Source organism: Triticum aestivum, chromosome 5A, assembly GCF_018294505.1.
Source record: "Triticum aestivum cultivar Chinese Spring chromosome 5A, IWGSC CS RefSeq v2.1, whole genome shotgun sequence".
Lineage (NCBI taxonomy): Eukaryota > Viridiplantae > Streptophyta > Magnoliopsida > Poales > Poaceae > Triticum > Triticum aestivum.
Genome location: NC_057806.1, coordinates 646,839,948 through 646,857,371, shown reverse-complemented (window position 1 = coordinate 646,857,371; position 17,424 = coordinate 646,839,948). Strand labels below are relative to the sequence as shown.

Sequence of the window (17,424 nt, the reverse complement as noted above, 5' to 3'; positions counted from 1 at the left end):
GGGGGGGTAGTACAAAGACTCTGAAGCATCTGGTGACAAAAACTCTTAGACTTGAGCACGTTTCTTCATACTATTACTAATACCTCCAGATCTAGCCATGGCTTTGAACCAACCAGGTAGCTTCAGGGCATATCTCCACCCTAACTCAAGTTAAGCCTTTGCCACAGGAAATTTAGAACTTTTGTAATGCCTTTATCATATGAAATTTACCAAATAAATGCCCATTTTTTGTTGTCGAAGAACAAACTAGTGAAGAACTTCAACAACAGAAGCTCTTTTCATCTTCTGAAACTATAATGGTAACCAAAAACTCCAGCCAGCACCCTTGGTGCAAACAAGCTATGAAATCTACAAAGCGTGATTTTTCGAGGCAAGCAAGCTATATCTACCAAGCATAACCTTGAAAAATCTATTATACATCTATTCAAGCAAATTGGGAATCATGCCTCTTTATACAGACCAAATAGACAGTACAGTTTCTCAAATACTCCCTCCGTCCCATAATATAAGAACATTTTTTACACTACACTAATGTCAAAAACATTCTTATATTATGGGACGGAGGGAGTAGAAAAGTTAAAGCATTACTATACTAGAGTAAATTACATGTAACTGGCATCACACCACTAGCTGGTCAATGGAAGAAGACACAAGACAGATACTCTAGCCGGCCAATGGAAGACAGCGTTGCCGAAAGTACTAATTCAGATGTAGTCTTCAAATTCAAGATTGTCCACAGGCTCCTAAAATCACACTTTACAAATCAAGAGACAGTGATCCCACGATGCACGTAATTCAAGACAGTTCGTCAACTTCTAGACCCACACTATCAATCCAGAACAGACTGATCCCCACAATGCACATAACTGTTACAAATTTACAACAGTAAGATATATACTAATTTGCTACCAAAATCCAAGATTTCAGGATTGTGAGTCCCCTCAAGATCATTCTCTGCAAATTTAAGAAACAGCCATCCCACAATGAACATGACAGATCCAAGTAAACTAGAGGAAAGCAGGCTTGAACTAGACAAGCCATCATCGCTTAAGAAACCCGTGAAAAACACTATTGCATAGCACAATCAGCACTAGCAAACCATAACAGGGTAAGATCACATAGCATGAGCACTAACAAACTACACTGGCATCTAGTCACAGCCAATGAAACATATATTGGTACATGGTAATAAGATAAACAAAAGTAACTCATCCCTGGAGTCATATCTTTCACTGAGGGAGCCCCAGATGTTCAAACAAGCAATAATCATATATTGATACACAATAATTAAATATACACACCCAACATAACAAACACACCACAGCCTTATAAGCACACAGCAAGAACACGAGAGCAACACCAAAGTGCAAATACACCCACCTAAATCAGTACTAGTAATTTGTAACATCAAGCAGAACAGATCCTCGCTATAGCACATATTTGATTCTCTAAATAGGTTCCAGTTGCTTAATGTATCTGAGCAATCATGCACATATCACAATTTTCAAGTGAATAACCCTGTTTAACATATCATCGACATCCACAGCATATAGATATACCTACTAATCAAAGTATCAAATTCAAGTTACACAAGAACACAGGACAACCCAAGTAGATGCTATCAATCAGAGTCATGTTCATCATATCAATATGGAACCACCGCAAACACAAACATACCGCGGCAAGCACAGATTACAGGACCGATCTCCGATTCAACAGTTTCTCTCGACGATTTCTAACTAGAAAAACACGGGCAGGCATCCATGGTTCAGGCGTCGTTGGCGGAGGGGGTCTTGGATCCGACGCCATACTTCTCCTGGAGCCTGGTGATCTCGTCCTCCTTCTTCTTGATGTCCGTCTTCTTGGACATCCTGTTGAGCTGCGAGTAGAGCACGATGAGGTAGCGGTTGGCGACGTTGAAGCCCGAGAGGTGGTCGACGGCGTTCTTGGCGTCGTAGATGTCCTCGTACACCACGTACGCCGTCCCCCGCGTGTCCTTGGCGTTGCCCAGCCGGATCTGCCGGATCGCCCCGTACTTGCCGAAGATGTCGTACATCTCCTCGCTCGAGATGTTGAACGGCAGGTTCCGCACGAACAGCGCCCGGTTCACCTCCGGCGGCAGCCTCGCGTTCCCCTTCCTCAGGCTCGCCGCCGCCATCTCCGCCGCCGCCGCCGCCGCCTAGGGTTTGGTCTGGGTCTGGTTGGGGGCTCGGTGGTGTCTGGACCAAATCGATTTGGGGGTAGTTTCCTCCCTCCTCTCCTCCTTATTACGGGGGACATATCTTACCGACCTCGGAACGGATAGCCGGCTGACGTGTGGGCCCGGACGCCGAAGCCGGACCCACATGGCGGTGAGACATGTCTGAGCCTAGGGAGTTTCGACTCTCGAACGTTCAGGACTCTTGCACGAATCTTGGCGCATATTGGCCCGCCTCCGTCCTCCTAGCGCGCCGCCGGCCTCTCCCTCGGCTGAAACTCGAAGCTCTTCCGCGCCCCCGCTCGCCCCCCGAACCTTCCAGAAGCTTCCAGCGCGCAGTTGCCCCGAGAGCCGAGCGGCATGGCGTCGGCCATCTCCGCGGGGCCCACGCCGCCGGCCGCGGCGCCGTCGTCGGTGGAGTGGCACCAGCGGCCGCCGAACCCCAAGAACCCGGTGGTGTTCTTCGACGTGACCATCGGGTCCATCCCGGCCGGGCGCATCAAGATGGAGCTCTTCGCCGACATCGTCCCCAAGACCGCCGAGAACTTCAGGTAGCTGCACCCTCGCCGCCCCGCCCTTAAACCCTAGGTTCCGTTTAATTCATCGCTTCTGCTACTGACGGATCTCTGCTCTGTTTGTTCTTTTGGTCGCAGGCAGTTCTGCACTGGCGAGTACAGGTGAGGACTAGATGCATGCCCGGCTGGTTATTGTAGTTGCCGATAGTATGCTTATTTCTGTGGCTTATTCTGCAACCCTGAATTCCTGTCCCACTTAAACATTTAGCCTCCTTGTGTGAGTGTTGCAAAAGCTTGTGTTAGTATATATCATGGGTAACTTTGTTAAATTAACTGGGGGATTAGTTGGTGCCCAAAGTCCATAGAAAGAACGAACAAGGATGAATTTCTGGCTTGACATGCACTCTACTTCCCACTGTTTGTTATGATTGATGGGCAATTTTAGCTTGTAGAGTGCAAGCACTTTGGAGCATTGTCACTTGAGCATTGGGTGATGCACTGATGCTTGCTCCTCGCTTTATTTTTTCTTGTGGTGCCTTAGTGTTCTGTTTTGTTCTACTGATTGTTGGGGTAGTGGAAGGGTGTGTGTTCGGATCTGTAGTATAATGTACAGAAAGTTTAGGTGGGCGCATAAATTTGGGCTGAATGCCTTCTCCTTTTGCACATTTGGTTGAATGCTTTTTTGAATATGTAATTGCTACTTCTTACATTGATGGTCATGACATTGGTGGGAACATTGGTCTAAGTAAACACAGTTTGAGTGTTCCTTTTGGTAGTGGACAGTGGTTGTTATTTATTTCGTTCAGGAAGCTATGTAAATAAAACAATTACTTGCAACTGCAAGTCTGCAATTTTGGATGGTTGCATTAGTATTTTTATTTGGTATGCAGCTTGCTTAGTTTCAACATGCTGACTGCAGGAAATCAGCTATTCCACAGGGGTATAAGGGTTGTCAGTTCCATCGAGTGATCAAAGATTTCATGATTCAGGGAGGTGACTTCGTAAAGGTTTGTGCATCTAATAGCTCCATGCATCAACAGCATAAATTAACATAATCTTTTAGGCATGCTGTTTTGGATTGTGGCATTTATGTACATTGATGTGAGTGAACTTGAGCTGTTGAATTATTTAATAATATGGTGCATCTTGCTTTGAGCCTATATAGCTTATGGTGATTTAGTTTTGAGTGACCAACCGTTCTAGAGTAATCCCTGCTCAGAACGGAAGTCTTTTTTTTTTTGTATAACTAAAGTTTCTTAATGCCCTGTAGGGTGATGGCAGTGGATGCATATCAATCTATGGCACCAAATTTGATGATGAAAATTTCATTGCGAAGCATACTGGGCCTGGCCTGCTCTCCATGGTATTACATTTCTCCAACTCATTCTCTGAATTGAAACTGATGCCAGATGTTACTTTGCTGATGCCATGTTCATTTGCAAGAGATCTACTGTTTGGGCAAATTATCTTGGTTATGTTTGCATAAAATTTTCTTTCAACTCCATGTATTTTGTATCTTCTCGTGTTTTATCAGTTCTCTTCTATTCCATGTACCTTCTGTGTGGGACTTATGGTAACTGAGTGATCAGAAGAAAATACTCAAATTAGCAAGCCTCTTTTACATTGGCAACCTTCAAATGGTGTACATAATTATGGAGATACTGTGCACAGTAGAAAGTGAACCGTCTAAATTTGACATATATAGGTGTCGAAACATGTATGTTCTTTAAGTTCACTTTCAACATTCACCTACATCAAAACAGACCAAAGCAATCTCATGGCAATGTATTATTTTAAGTCATGGTGAATGGTGATGTGTTTCAAAATCTCATTTTCTGGAAGTATTGATTTATTAATCCTCATGGGTACCTTAGGTTTGCTGTTTAGCTGGTTTTACTCTAGAACAGTTATGTTGCAGTATAAAATATAAATTACTAGTGTTTTGTTTTCCTTTTTCAGCAGTGTCTTGCACAATCATAGGGAATATTCATTAATTCGTTTAAGTTTTTTTAGTTCCATCTTCTGGATCTAAACAGCTATCCTCAATTTTTTTTCACAGGCGAACAGTGGAGCTAACTCTAATGGGTCTCAGGTACTTTCATATTTTTAACGGTTGCATCTTTCCCTTATCTGTTCATATCTGGATTTCCCCTTTTTTGTCTATACCGCCAATCTCCAGTTCACATATTTTCCAGTCAGACTATTACTGTATATATCTTTTAGATTAGTGAAATCTTATTTTCTACTGTGTGTTTGCAGTTCTTTTTAACTTGTGCAAAGTGTGAGTGGCTGGACAACAAGCATGTGGTTTTTGGGGTAAGAGTGCTCGATTTTAATGTCTTGTTGTTTGGTACCAGCATTTGAACAACATGTATGGTACCAGTATTATTTTGCAATTGACAAGTAAATATGTGCCTACTACTAACATGAGGAGACAATGAAACGGATCCTTGTGTGCTAAACTGTAAGGTATCCTCTGCCTTCTGATGGTAGTAACTAACCAACGCCTTGTTATGCTATTTCAGAGGGTGCTGGGAGATGGTCTGCTCGTGCTGCGGAAGATTGAGAACGTCGCTACTGGACCAAACAACCGGCCGAAGCTTGCCTGCGTGATAAGTGAGTGCGGTGAGATGTAGCTTGCTTTTTGAGCGCGGCATGTCCTAGCGCTGCCTTGACATGGATGAAAGTACTGAATCACTGGAAACAGATTGGAGTCTAGAGCATTGCTGTATTAATCTACTTATTGTGACTTGTGGGCATGCGGAATTTGGACTCTGACAAACTGGCAACATGTATCTGTATCAGCCAATGCTGTAGAGCCTTTAAAAAAACGTGTATGGTGTTGAATAATATTCAAAGCAGGAGATGTGGTTTCATGACTTCACTGCCGCTAAATTTGTTGAATATGTAGCCCCCAATTTGTCGTTCAATCAATCATATTCGCTCTGATATACCACCAGACAGTTTTGTTTTTTTGAGCCCTGTCACTATGTTTCAACTGTTCCGGGGTATAACAGAATGAAGATGTTCTTTTTCTGATGGAACAAAATGAAGATGTTTGCGATACCAGGAACAAAGTCCAGTAGAGAAATATTATATCCATCGAGTCATCTGTCAATATGATATATCGACGCAATGCAAGTGGGCTGCCACGAACAAACGAAATACTAAGATACTCTATCAGAAGTGATGATGGATGTCCTCGTCACCACATCATGCGGCGGTCAAACCGCAGATTGCAGCATGAACTAATCAGCGCCAAAATCCTTCCCTGCTCCTGGCTGGTATGAGTACGTGTCTCGGTGTAATGCCACCACGTCGTGCGCGCTCCAACCAGCGTGCATGCCGTCACGTCGCGCTAGCTCGGGCGTTCAGCTTAAAACACTTCGAGGACTCGCTGCCGTCGAGCTCCTAGGGTCTCTCTCTCGGCCACCTCCTCCTTGGGTTCCCGCGCCCCAGCTCGCCACGCCATGCCGCGCACGACACCGTCGAGCCCGCTGACGGCGACGCCGCCGCGCTCCCCGACGGCCGCCAGCCGCCTGGCCGTCGCCCCGGCGTCCCCGACCACCCCGCAGTGCGCCATCCCGGCCTCGCCGCGCACGCCCCCGGCGCCGTCCAGGGCGTCCACCCCGCCGCCGACCACGCCGCGCACGCCGCGCCCGGAGATCACGCTCAAAGAGCCGTCGTCCACGCACGAGAAGCGCGCGCCCGCGGCCGTCCGCGGCCCGCCGTCACGCGCGCTCCGCGCCATCCGCGCGCTGCTCCGTTCCTTCCCCATCATCGCGCCGGCAGCGTGCCGCCCGGCGTCGGCCCTACCCAGGCGCCATGGCAAGCCGCACGACGGCCACGCCGGCGGCCGCGCGCGCGTCACCGGCACCTTCTACGGCCACCGCCGCGCCCGCATCGCGCTCGCCGTGCAGGAGCGGCCCGGCAGCCTCCCCACCCTGGTCCTCGAGCTCGGCGTGCTCACGGGGAAGCTCATGCAGGAGATCTCCGCCGGGGGCCACGTCCGCATCGCCCTCGAGTGCGAGAAGAAGTCCAAGAAGTCGCCCGACGCCGGCGAAGGCGGCGGGAGCGTCAGCCTGCTGGAGGAGGCGATGTGGACGGCCTACGTCAACGGCCGGCGCGTCGGGTACGCGGTCAGGCGGGAGGCCACGGACGGCGACCTCGCGGTCATGCAGCTGCTGAGCACCGTGTCGGTCGGCGCCGGCGTGCTGCCCGGGGACGTGGTGGACGAGCCGCCCGGCGGGGCGGCGGACGCGGACGGCGAGGTGGCGTACATGCGCGCGGGGTTCGACAGGGTCACCGGGAGCAAGGACTCGGAGTCGTTCTACATGGTCAGCCCGGACGGGGACGGCGGCGCCGGCGCCGGCGGTGGCACGGAGCTGAGCATTTTCTTTGTCAGGGTGTAGAGGGAGACCGCGTTGCCGTTGCCGGCGGTAGGAGTTGTTAGTCGTCGTTGTTTCTTTTCTTTTCGGCAGACGTGGCTACCTTCGTGTAACAAGTGTGTGACGCTGTGTTTGTGTTGGTGCATTATTGTGTGACCGCGAACAATCTTGTATGTATCGACTTGTGTAAACGGAATCTATACAGAGAAATCATCATCCTACAAATTCCACCGAAGATAACTGGATTCTCCATGAACAATACTCCCTCCGTTCACAAATGTAAGATGTTCTAGTAACTTTTTCTGAGTCAGATGTATATAACACCCAGGTATCAGCCGGTTTGTGCAAACTTTTGGGTGCAACAGGCCGAAAAGAGGCACCAAAGGTGCAGCGGTTTCTTATGCGGCCATGCACATTAAGAGCAAAAGTAAGTGAACAAAATACGAGTACGAGAGACTTAGGGCAATAGTTTTTTTTAGAATCAAGAGCAACAGTCTTTTTGTAGCAGCTCAAGAGCAGTAGTAAGAGACCAGAACACTGGGGAAAAAAACCTTTTTTTTTAAGACAACACTGGGAAAAAGCTGGTACGGCTCTTAAGGCCCACACGCCTATCTCCCGTCATTCAGCCCATGTAGGAGCAAAGTCAAGCCCAACGAGACGTAGTACCTCCCGGACTGCGCGCCTCCCTGGCTCCCTTCACGGCTTCACGCCCGCCGCTGCTGCTGCGCTTCGGTTTTTAGTACCACCTCGCTCAGCGGAGAGCATCGAGCGGGGGAGCCACTATAAGAGGGGGGCGAGGTGCAGCGTTGTTCCATACTTACCTGGACGGGGTCGACGGGCGATCAAGAAGGCCCGTGGCCTGGGTCAATGGCCCACATTGCACTTGGTGGGTGCGTTGGCCCACCATCTCCCCAAGTGGGAGAGTGGACGTCATAATTTGTGGTAGAGGGGGTACGCGTTCGCGCGGCCCCTGCCAATTCTTTGAAATTAAATCTTGGTCCTCTGTTTGGCTCGCTTACGAAGGAGTATGTTTTACAATCCAGTCCCTTGTCTGGTTGTTGCACATCGAGAGGGAGCCGGCAACGTGTTCTCTGAACGGAGGAAAAGAAGATTTCAGTATGGGCTGGATGGAGGGTTCTGAACTTCTGATCCAAGTGCATGTAACATCCGAATCTTGTGCTGTCAGAGGTTGTATATTCTGGTGTTCTTCACCTCCCGCTTACAACTAAGTAAATTTTGGGAACAAACTCACTTCTGCGCTACTCCCTCCGTTCCGAATTACTTGTCTTAGATTTCTCTAGATACGGATGTATTTAGCACTAAAATAAGTCTAGATACACCTGTATCTAGACAAATCTGAGACAGGTAATTCGGAACGGAGGGAGTACTAGATAGGGATGAATGAAGTCACTGCAGTCTTGAGCTTATTATATAACCTGACAGTTGAGACAGAGACAAGCACCCCGAGTCTAGCTTTAGCCTGAAACTAAGTGAAAGACCAACAACTTCACAATCATACGTGTCACCAACCAAGTTTACTAGCTACCAATTCTCTGCGGTGAGCTGAAAAAACAACACTCCACAGAACTCGTATATTCTGATCCTCTTTACCTTAATATTACAATCAAGTAAAATTTGGCAAGAACTGAACCTCTACACGTGTGGATAGACCCGATTGAAGCCACTGTCAGTTGAGGCACCCCACACAGTTTGGCATTTCGCCGCGACAAGTTCCTGACACGATACCTTGGCTCTAGTCTCATTTGCTTAGCATGAAACTGATTGAACGGCCACACAGTTTAGAATGTCTCCACCAAGAGTTACTACCAACATGCCAAAAGTAACTGTGGCATCCAGTGTTGATCAGGAGATGTGAGCTGGGTGGCAAAAGAGTGTATACATCCGTCGGCCGGTAGTTTGACCAGTGTAAATGTGAATTCAAGAACTTAAAGCTGCCACGGAAGGGAAGATAGCACGGCTGGCTGGTGGATAAGGTGAGTGCTACGCGGCCGAAAGGTGAGGGAGTGAGTGCTATAGGGTGCGTGGTGCATGAGGCAGGAGAGCTCTTTCCCTCCTCCACACAGAACAACCCAACAACGACCACCATGGCCCTCAGGGTTGCTCCGTCGCCGCTCCTCGCCTCCGGCGGCGGTGCCACCGCCTTCGCCACCCCGCTTACGCCGAGGAAGAGAGGCGCCGGCCTGCTCCTCGTAAGCAAGCGCTCCAGAATCTCGGCGCAGCTCGGTACCCACGATTCCTCCTCAATCTCTCTTATGTTGCATTTTGTTTGAGTCCATATACGCTACGCGTGTATATGCAGGTGGTGGTGGTGGTGGTGGTGGAGATGGAGAGACCAAGCCTGACGGCAAGAAGTTCATCACCAGAGAACAGGAACCGGAGCAGTAAGCAAGCCTGCACCCATCAGCTCTCATGATCCATATTATGAGTTCATCTATGTGTGGTCTGTGGTCAATTGGTGTGGATAAAATGGATGATGATGGATGATGTAGGTACTGGCAGACTGCTGGGGAGAGGAAGGGGGAGAACCCCATGATGACGCCGCTGCCCTATATCGTCATCTTCGGCTTCTCCACCCCCTTCATCATCCTCGCCATCGCCTTCGCCAACGGATGGATCAAGGCGCCCCTCATCCGCTGAGCTCCGGTCGAGCTATCCTCCTCCCCCTTCCAGCGAGAGAGATGACTTGCTTCCATTCTATAGAGATTGCTGTAAAGCCGTATGTAAATCATTTCTTCAGAGATCTTTATATAGTGGAGTCACCGGCTGCTCTGCACTCATGACTGCATTTGGTTCTGCATAGAAGCGAAAGCCCTGTGTTTGTTAAGATTGTGAGCACTTTCAACAGTTCAAGATCGGTCGATCAAGCAATTGAGGAAAAATATAGAATGGCGTCGGTACCATTAACATCAAATTTCAACAAGGAGGCAAAGAATCTACACATAAGCACATGCCGCCGCTACAGATTCATCTCAAGTCAGACATACAACAAACAACTAAACCACATTCTAGCAAGATTCATGAGATTCTGCATACCATAGAATACCATTGGCTATTTCTCCTCATAAACTTGCAGATAACAAAGACATGTTTTTCGGGCCTAGCCAGTAGCCCACAGCAGTATACAGTTAAAACTTTTGCGCAAACGGACGCATCATATGGCAGCCACCTAGCTAGCGTGGTTTCCTATCAAACTCAGACTCACGACAGTGTGGGTCAAGCCAGTCGCGACGAGAACTCTTCGCCATGCCCCTACTATCTGTTGTTACAGCCCCCATGAGCTCTCTTAGGCTTTCCACCTTGTTCTCCTGAGCATTGCCACTGGATTTCCTATCTGCCTCCTTCAGCTTGTTTCTGAAACTCTGCTTGCGGCCAACTGTGTTAAGTTGCTGCTGCTTTGCTCCTGATGGTGGCGCCCCATGAGGTCCCAAGTATATCTTCTCCTCTTTTGCCTGTTCATTCAAATACGAGTTTACACCACTGTGCTAGCCAAGTGGTTGTTCAAGTTACATTTACTGATCTAACGAGGGACATTGCGGCGAAAAGATCTGTAACTCGCCTGTTGAGGTTCAGGATCCCTTGCTTTGGGGACACTGTGTGTAGTAACATCATCATCATCATCATCTTGAATAGTCACATCAGGAATAACAAATCCATCCGCATCTGTAATTGTACCATCGACATTATTAAAAGAACTCAAATAAACCTCATGTTTTGAATGTAGCAGTTGGCACATGTATGTTTGATTTTAATACGTAGAATAAATATGTGCAGAACAGCGTCCCTGCATCAGTGCCACCTTCCACAAAAAACTCCATGATATCAAGTTTCATGAGATATACTATAGTGCAAGCAAGTCACTACCATAACCCGGTACAAGGGAGTTAATAGCATATAAGTCTCTTAATGATTATCATTAATGAACATCTTAAAGCGTGTCAATGCTTTAAGAAACAAAAACAATCTTAAGTAAAAATTACTCGCAAAGAAATGGAACCTAGTTTAGGTATCTCTGTGACCAAATACTGATTAGAAAGCTATGACGTACATGAACAACTTGTGATTATCACTAGATTATACTAATAGCACTCCTTTTTCCAATCAATTAGGATTGTCTACATTGCCTCCTGTCATATAGGAAAGGGCTCATATTTAAGCATAAATCATCATGAGATTCAAATCTTACCCTTCAGTTGGCATCACTGATCACTCGTACTATTATAGTATTATCAGAAAGAGTCATCAAGGTGAATCAGAAGGGACTCCTCATAACGCACCAAGATATCAAGATCGATGACTCAATGCTAATAAACTTGGCATTGACTTGGTACTAATGTGCGACAAATGGAGGCATATATTTTGTGCAATCTTTTTTACATGCTGCTCTCTTCTAACTAGCAGATGTTTTAAAATTTTACTATAACCTAAGCAGTAAGCAAAATATCGCCCAAAGCAATAGTAGGCTTTTCCGTTCCACCTCAAATTCCTCAAAACTGTTCCAACACAACTAGTTTCCAACCAGTTTGTGGTATATTAATAGCATTCCTATTTCCATTCAATGAAGATTTTCTACCATTTTTTCCCGAACCTTGTGCAGATTGTCTACATTGCCTCCTGTAATAGAGGAAAGGGTTCATATTTAAGCATGAATCATCATGAGAAGAAAATTGTACCCTTCAGTTGCCATCACTCCTATTATTATATTATCAGAGAGAGTTGTGAAGGTAAATCAGGAGTGACTCCTCATAACGACCAAGATATCAAGACCGATGGCTCGATGCCTTCCACCTCAAATTTCTCAAAATTGTTCCAAGAAAGCTAGTTTCAACCAGTTTACGGGTATTGTCCCATAAAGGTAGGCGTATAACTTCAACACACCAGGTCTGTTCAAGAAGGGCATGCTTGCTACAGTAATTGACCTATGTCCCAGGCAACTCCCCGATGATACGATGGGTACGAGCAAGAGAATAACAGTCAAGAAAGGCATCACGCATCTAGATTGAACTCCTCTTCAAGACAATCATGGCAGAAGAACATGAGTAGGATGCGCTGGGGGCTTTAGCAAGCTAGAGGCGCAGCAAGAAACAAGGGCGCGGAGCAGACACGGGTGGTAGTTGGTTACCACACTCGTCGTCGGAAGCAGATGCGTCCAGGAGCGGCGAAACGCTTCCACCGCCGACGGTTTGATATTGGGTTGGTATTTATGTGCAGGGCGGAGGGGACGCTTCCACTTGTCCAGTGGCTCCATACTACTCCCTCCGTTCTGAATTACTTGTCTTAGATTTGTCTAGATACGGAGGTATCTAGCACTAAAATGAGTCTAGATACATCCGTATCTAGACAAATCCAAGACAAGTAATTCGGAACGGAGGGAGTAGTAAACTTGGTACTGGGTTGGTATTTATGTGCGACAAATGCAGTCATATGCTTTGTTTTCTTCAAACTAGCAGATGTTTTTACATTTTATAACCCATAAAAAAGCAGTAAGCAATTCCACCTTAAATATCTCAAAATTGTTCCAACACAACTTGTTTCAACCAGTCTGGTTGACATTGCCCCATAAAGATAGGCATATAAGTTCGACATACCAGGTCGGTTCTTCAAACCTAATTAGCACGACTGCTGTGACTCGTCAAAAATGATACAGTAACTGATCTATGTCCCAGGCAGCGATTCCCCGATAATACACGGATGGGTACGAGCTAAGAGGATATCAGTCAAGGAAAGCATCACGCATCTAGATCGAACTCCTCTTCGAGACAATCACGGCAGAAGAACAAGAGTAGGACGCGCTGGAGGCTTCAGTTAACCAGCTAGAGGCGGAGCAAGAAACAAGGGCGCGGAGCAGAGGCGGGAGGTAGTTGGTTAGTTACCCCACTCGTCGTCGGAGGCGGAGGCGGAGGCGTCTAGGGGCGGCGGGGACGCTTCCGGCGGCGAACGGGCGGGGGCGGGGGCGGCCGCCATGGAAACCGGAGCGGCGAGGAGGATCCCCCTCCCCCCTCCTCCAAGGATACCTACCTCTCGGTTTTGGAATTGGATTCCGATTCCAGTGCTCCATGTCGCCAGTCTGGGGATTAATAACGCATACCGACCATAGTACTGGGCCAGCCCATTTTGCGGGTCTTGCTGGCATCTGGCTTTCGTGTTCTGCTCTCCCATTTTCCTTTTCCTTTCTTTTTTCTTTTTTCTTTTTTTCCTGTTCTAGGGTTCCCTCGTTTTGCGGAAAAAACAAGCGAATGCTTTTCTCAAGTGCAGGGGAAGATAAAGATCAAGTTGCTTGATGGCACAATCAGAATTGCATTTTAACATTTTTATTCTGAAAAGCATAACACTTTTAAAACGTGAACATTTAAAAATACATGTGAACATTTTATTCAAACAAGAGCATTTTTCAATCACATGATTTTATTAAAATACACGATCACTTTTAGCACTAAGACAAACATTTTCTCCAAGTATATGATTTTTTAATGTTGTAATACACATATGAATAAAAAAATTAAAAAATCTCAATTAATTATTTTTATTATTTGGATATATGACCATTCATTTTCCCTTAGTACTTGTATTTTTAATAAATTTAAGTTGAATGACATAGTGATGCTTTGTGGCTCGATTAGAAACACACCTACCACGACATACTACATATTATAAAATAGTACACCACTTTGATTAATGTTGTGTTTCATAGCAATCACCGCTTTCTGCCCCTCTAGCATTCCTAGTCTAGCTCCGCCACTCGTAGCAATGCACTGAGCACTTTGCTAGTTCCTCTAATGTAGTATAGACTTTAACTAAGTTTTAGTGAGAATGATTATCATGAATCACAAAACATGGAAAATTGGCATTTATATCCTATCTAGTGTGGCATGAAAGAACTGTAATCGATTAATGTTGAAACGTCATCAACAAGTGAAACCTATAGTTGTCACCAGCATGAGGGGGCACCGTTGAGGGCTTTCAACACACCCTAACATCCACACTTGGTCACAGGCTCCACAACAACCGTAGCTGAAGAGTGAAGCCGAGAAAAGACACGGGAGCCAACCAAGTAGCTCCGACATCCAGGAAAGCTCTAAATCTGGGGGTCACTCCCTCAACTAGGTTCAATGAGAAGGAGCTATTATCATGTGCATGTGAAGGATGAGAAAACACCACTTGAGAAATTTGGGAGGGGGGAGGGTGAGATATGAGGAAAGAAATACATGCTCAACGCCTAAATCAAGTTCCTCCGAACGGGGAGGAAGTAGACAAGAAGAACCATCAAGGATTGCCAAAGGAATAAATAAAGGAAGAGGGAGAACAACTTTGGAAACTAGAGAAACCAATGGTAGGTGATTTAATTTAGGAGTAAAATAAATAGTAACATATGCACGTCATCGACTAAGGGTGCTACCACCATGACCGCCTCGCCAAAGACAAACAAGAGCAACAAGGGATAAAAGAACTGGATCTTAAAGATCTATACCAAAGGGACTTGGGCTACCCCCCGTACCCCTCGAGAAAGGCAATCACACGTACGTAGGGTTTCCCAACTAGATTTCACCAAAGGGTTGGCAGATTGAATTGAAGGACAAAGGCGAACATTAGGCGAAGGCCGGCGACGAGAACTTCCTAACTTGAGAAACTTCCATAAATGACATAATCAAGGAACAAAAAACCTAACTACACAACTAGGGGCAAGAGATAACCAAGAGTGGAGCTGGTGGAGACGAGGATGTGTTACCGAAGTTCATTCCCTTTGAGAGGAAGTATGTCTCCGTTGGAGCGGTGTGGAGGCACAATGCTCCCCAAGAAGCCACTAGGCCACCGTATTCTTCTCACGCCCTCACACAAAGCGAGATGTCATGATTCCACTATTGGTGCCCTTGGAGGCGGCAACCAAACCTTTACAAACAAGGTTGGGGCAATCTCCACAACTTGATTGGAGGCTCCCAACGACACCACGAAGCTTCAGCACAATTGAACATGGCTCCGCGGTGACCTCAACCTTCTAGGGTGCTCAAACACCCAAGAGTAACAAGATCTGTAAGGGATTAGTGGGGGGAATCAAATTTCTCTTGGTGGAAGTGTAGATCGGGGCCTTCTCAACCAAACCCTAGAAAATCAACAAGTTTGATTGGCTATACTAGGGAGAGAGATCGGGCGGAAATGGAGCTTGGGGAGGGAAGAGGTGGTCAACTTGGTGAAGAAGACCCCCCTTATATAGTGAGAGGAAAGATCCAACTGTTACCCACTTAACCAGCCCGTGACATACGGTACTACCGCACACACTCATGGTACTACCGCATAGGCACACGGTACTACCGCTCGCGCGACAGGGGCCAGACGAGGCCCTGTTGAAGGAAATATGCCCTAGAGGTAATAATAAAGTTGTTATTTATATTTCCTTATATCATGATAAATGTTTATTGTTCATGCTAGAATTGTATTAACCATAAACTTAGTACATGTGTGAATACATAGACAAAATGGGTGTCACTAGTATGCCTCTACTTGACTAGCTCATTAATCAAAGATGGTTAAGTTTCCTAGCCATGGAGAAGAGTTGTCATTTGATGAATGGGATCAGATCATTAGAGAATGATGTGATTGACTTGACCCATCCGTTAGCTTAGCACTTTGATCGTTTAGTTTGTTGCTATTGCTTTCTTCATAACTTATACATGTTCCTACGACTATGAGATTATGCAACTCCTGAATACCGTAGGAACACTTAGTGTGCTGTCAAATGTCACAACGTAACTGAGTGACTATAAAGATGCTCTACAGGTGTCTTCGATGGTGTTTGTTTAGTTGGCATAGATCGAGATTAGGATTTGTCACTCCGTGTATCGGAGAGGTATCTCTGGGCCCTCTCGGTAATGCACATCACTATAAGCCTTGCAAGCAATGTGACTAATGAGTTAGTTACGGGATGTTGCATTACGGAACGAGTAAAGAGACTTGCCAGTAACTAGATTGAACTAGGTATTGAGATACCGACGATCGAATCTCGGGTAAGTAACATACCGATGACAAAGGGAACAACGCATGTTGTTATGTGGTTTGACCGATAAAGATCTTCGTAGAATATGTAGGAACCAATATGAGCATCCAGGTTCCGCTATTGGTTATTAACTGGAGATGAGTCTCGGTCATGTCTACATAGTTCTTGAACCCGTAGGGTCCGCACGCTTAACGTTCGGTGACGATCGGTATTATGAGTTTATGTGTTTTGATGTACCGAAGGTAGTTCGGAGTCCCGGATATGATCACGGACATGACGAGGAGTCTCTAAATGGTCGAGACATAAAGATTGGTATATTGAAAGGCTATGTTTGGACATCGGAATGGTTTCGGATGAGTTCGGGCATTTACCGGAGTACTGAGGGGTTACCGGAACCCCTCGGGAGTGTATGGGCCTTATTGGGCCTTAGTGGGAGAGAGGAGGAGGTGGCCAAGGTGGAGGGCGCGCCCCCCAAGCCCAATCCGAATTGGGTGGGGGGCCGCCCCCCTTCATTCCCTCTCTCTCCCCCTTCCTTTCTCTCCTACTCCAACAAGGGAAGGGGGAATCCTACTCCCACCGTGAGTAGGACTCCCCCCTTGGGCGCGCCATGAGAGGGCCGGCCCTCCCCCTCCTCCACTCCTTTATATACGGGGAGGGGGCACCCCATAGACACACAAGTTGATTGTTTTAGCCGTGTGCGGTGCCCCTTCCATGGATTTCCACCTCGGTCATATCGTTATAGAGCTTAGGCGAAGCCTTGCGCCGACAACTTCATCATCGCCGTCATAACGCAGTCGTGCTAACAAAACTCTCCCTCGACCTCAGTTGGATCTAGAGTTCGTGGGACGTCACCAAGCTGAACGTGTGCAAATCGCGGAGGTGCCGTACCTTCGGTGCTAGGATTGGTCGGATCATGAAGACGTACGACTACATCAACCGCGTTGTCATAATGCTTCCGCTTACGGTCTACAAGGGTACATGGACAACACTCTCCCCTCTCGTTGCTATGCATCACCTAGATGGATCTTGCGTGTGCGTAGGTTTTTTTTTGAAATTACTGTGTTCCCCAACAGTGGCATGCGAGCCAGGTCTATGCGTAGATGCTATATGCACGAGTAGAACACAAAGGAGTTGTGGGCGTGGGTATATACATATTTATTGCTGTCACTAGTTGATTCTTGATTCAGCGTTATTGTTGGATGAAGCGGCTCAGACTGACATTATGCGTATGCTTACGCGAGACTGGTTCTACCGACGTGCTTCACACACAGGTGGCTAGTGGGTGTCTGTTTCTCCAACTTTAGTTGAATCAGATTC

At 46.8% G+C, this 17,424-nt stretch overlaps 4 protein-coding genes and 1 non-coding gene across 5 annotated transcripts; 3 read left to right on the top strand and 2 right to left on the bottom strand.

The window, feature by feature from the left end:
- Nucleotides 1-1,501: 1,501 nt before the first annotated feature.
- On the bottom strand, nt 1,502-2,255 carry LOC123105598 (splicing factor 3B subunit 6-like protein). Its single transcript, XM_044527687.1, has one exon. It carries the CDS (start codon nt 2,156-2,158, stop codon nt 1,769-1,771), a length of 390 nt encoding a protein of 129 aa, XP_044383622.1. The 5' UTR covers nt 2,159-2,255; the 3' UTR covers nt 1,502-1,768.
- A 151-nt stretch (nt 2,256-2,406) lies between these two features.
- On the top strand, nt 2,407-5,616 carry LOC123105597 (peptidyl-prolyl cis-trans isomerase CYP22). The gene is made up of 7 exons (XM_044527686.1): nt 2,407-2,748; nt 2,851-2,874; nt 3,632-3,719; nt 3,983-4,075; nt 4,772-4,804; nt 4,972-5,028; nt 5,238-5,616. The coding sequence occupies exons 1-7, from the start codon at nt 2,558-2,560 to the stop codon at nt 5,346-5,348; spliced, it is 597 nt and encodes a 198-aa protein (XP_044383621.1). The 5' UTR covers nt 2,407-2,557; the 3' UTR covers nt 5,349-5,616.
- A 2,297-nt stretch (nt 5,617-7,913) lies between these two features.
- On the top strand, nt 7,914-8,074 carry LOC123109097 (U1 spliceosomal RNA). Its single transcript, XR_006452388.1, has one exon. It is a non-coding gene; the product is annotated as a U1 spliceosomal RNA (small nuclear RNA).
- A 962-nt stretch (nt 8,075-9,036) lies between these two features.
- LOC123105596 (uncharacterized) lies at nt 9,037-9,898 on the top strand. The gene is made up of 3 exons (XM_044527685.1): nt 9,037-9,344; nt 9,421-9,502; nt 9,611-9,898. Exons 1-3 carry the CDS (start codon nt 9,206-9,208, stop codon nt 9,756-9,758), a joined length of 369 nt encoding a protein of 122 aa, XP_044383620.1. The 5' UTR covers nt 9,037-9,205; the 3' UTR covers nt 9,759-9,898.
- Nucleotides 9,899-10,127: 229 nt separating this feature from the next.
- On the bottom strand, nt 10,128-13,167 carry LOC123105595 (uncharacterized). The gene is made up of 3 exons (XM_044527684.1): nt 12,992-13,167; nt 10,678-10,781; nt 10,128-10,570 (listed from the first exon to the last, which is right to left on the bottom strand). Exons 1-3 carry the CDS (start codon nt 13,080-13,082, stop codon nt 10,292-10,294), a joined length of 474 nt encoding a protein of 157 aa, XP_044383619.1. The 5' UTR covers nt 13,083-13,167; the 3' UTR covers nt 10,128-10,291.
- Nucleotides 13,168-17,424: the final 4,257 nt, after the last annotated feature.

What these genes read in the sequence shown, in the direction of transcription:
- LOC123105595 (XM_044527684.1), bottom strand. Translation starts at nt 13,082, where the DNA reads ATGGCGGCCGCCCCCGCCCCCGCCCGTTCGCCGCCGGAAGCGTCCCCG. An exon ending in CGCCTCCGACGACGAGTGGG is followed by an intron (nt 10,782 to 12,991) that starts GTAACTAACCAA and finishes GTACAATTACAG; the next exon opens with ATGCGGATGGATTTGTTATT. An exon ending in GGGATCCTGAACCTCAACAG is followed by an intron (nt 10,571 to 10,677) that starts GCGAGTTACAGA and finishes TTGAATGAACAG; the next exon opens with GCAAAAGAGGAGAAGATATA.
- LOC123105597 (XM_044527686.1), top strand. Translation starts at nt 2,558, where the DNA reads ATGGCGTCGGCCATCTCCGCGGGGCCCACGCCGCCGGCCGCGGCGCCG. An exon ending in AAGACCGCCGAGAACTTCAG is followed by an intron (nt 2,749 to 2,850) that starts GTAGCTGCACCC and finishes TTTTGGTCGCAG; the next exon opens with GCAGTTCTGCACTGGCGAGT. An exon ending in TTCTGCACTGGCGAGTACAG is followed by an intron (nt 2,875 to 3,631) that starts GTGAGGACTAGA and finishes TGCTGACTGCAG; the next exon opens with GAAATCAGCTATTCCACAGG.
- LOC123105596 (XM_044527685.1), top strand. Translation starts at nt 9,206, where the DNA reads ATGGCCCTCAGGGTTGCTCCGTCGCCGCTCCTCGCCTCCGGCGGCGGT. An exon ending in CAGAATCTCGGCGCAGCTCG is followed by an intron (nt 9,345 to 9,420) that starts GTACCCACGATT and finishes GTGTATATGCAG; the next exon opens with GTGGTGGTGGTGGTGGTGGT. An exon ending in AGAGAACAGGAACCGGAGCA is followed by an intron (nt 9,503 to 9,610) that starts GTAAGCAAGCCT and finishes TGGATGATGTAG; the next exon opens with GTACTGGCAGACTGCTGGGG.
- LOC123105598 (XM_044527687.1), bottom strand. Translation starts at nt 2,158, where the DNA reads ATGGCGGCGGCGAGCCTGAGGAAGGGGAACGCGAGGCTGCCGCCGGAG.